The 1,070-nt window shown below is 35.1% G+C and overlaps 1 protein-coding gene across 2 annotated transcripts in view; it reads left to right on the top strand.

Annotated features, from left to right (window-relative positions):
- The window catches only part of MDM1 (Mdm1 nuclear protein), a 34,317-nt gene that overhangs the window by 31,242 nt on the left and 2,005 nt on the right, over window positions 1–1,070 (top strand). For both annotated transcript variants that reach the window (XM_045290971.1, XM_045290967.1), the window contains one exon: window positions 350–409. In XM_045290971.1, coding sequence (XP_045146906.1) covers window positions 350–409 — 60 coding nt within the window. The remainder of the gene's footprint in view (window positions 1–349; window positions 410–1,070) is intronic.

The following is a 1,070-nucleotide window of genomic DNA, read 5'->3' on the forward strand; positions in this document are numbered from 1 at the left end:
CTTTCAAACTGTTGTTGCTGTTTTCTTGTCTCTCATTTTCTTTGTCCTAATGGGTTAATGCCATTTTGAGGGTAATTATCTGTATTTAATCTCCTAGTTTTAAACAGAATACTATTCCATTTGTTTAAAGTTACATCAGTATTATTATTGAAAAAGAATTCTGGGGCCCACCCACGCTTTGTTTATGTACTCATTAAACACATTTACAGTAATGGATGTTCTTGATAATAATTTCCATTAAGATACAAAATTAATACCCAAAGCCCATTTTTAGTACAGATTTATTATAAGTCAGATATGTTGTTTGGCATCTTGAAAGAATAATTTTATCTGCCCTTTTTTTTTCAAGTGGGGAAAGCACGGATGAACAATTTCCAGCTGCCACAACGTGACACCTTTAATGATGAAGGTATTTCAATAGTTAAATAGCACAAGATAAAAGCCTGTTGTGTGGTAATACTCTGGCTTCATATTTGGTTAGCACGTTTATAGTTTACAAGTACTTCCACAGATGTTTTTCATTAGATTCTTGTGAGGCTGAGGTAACTGGGGCTGGGGGGAGGGAGATGGATTTTGAAATGAGCTACATCTACAAAAGGAAAAGCAGAGCTCACTTTGTTCAGAACATTTTCTAGATCAACTAGATAGTAACCCACTGTGCCCAGCATCGCGTCTGAGCTCAGTGGTTTTTCAGTTTTTTTCACCTTTCCTTGCGTGGGGCTCAGGCATTCGGCCCCAAACCTCAAAATGCACCGCCCCCACCCCACCCCCACCTGCCCAATAGCTGTACATGGGTATCGTCTCCCTGCAAAAACGTAAATATTGTTATCAATATTAAGGTCTCCAAAAAGGTATGATTAGGGAAAATGTGTAGTTTTTATTTCAACATAGTCATATGTTTCTAATAGCAGCAAGAAATTTGAATTTTCATTATGAAAAATTGAAATTAACTTTTAATTTGCACAAAGAAGTATGAAATTATTTAACTTATACATCTTGAATTTTAATGTAAATTTGAATGAGCATTTTCTGTATTAGAAGTTCATACATGTTAAATTTTCTATTCCGTG

Source organism: Echinops telfairi, unplaced genomic scaffold (assembly GCF_000313985.2).
Source record: "Echinops telfairi isolate 266 unplaced genomic scaffold, ASM31398v2 ScPeMD7_2;HRSCAF=8, whole genome shotgun sequence".
Lineage (NCBI taxonomy): Eukaryota > Metazoa > Chordata > Mammalia > Afrosoricida > Tenrecidae > Echinops > Echinops telfairi.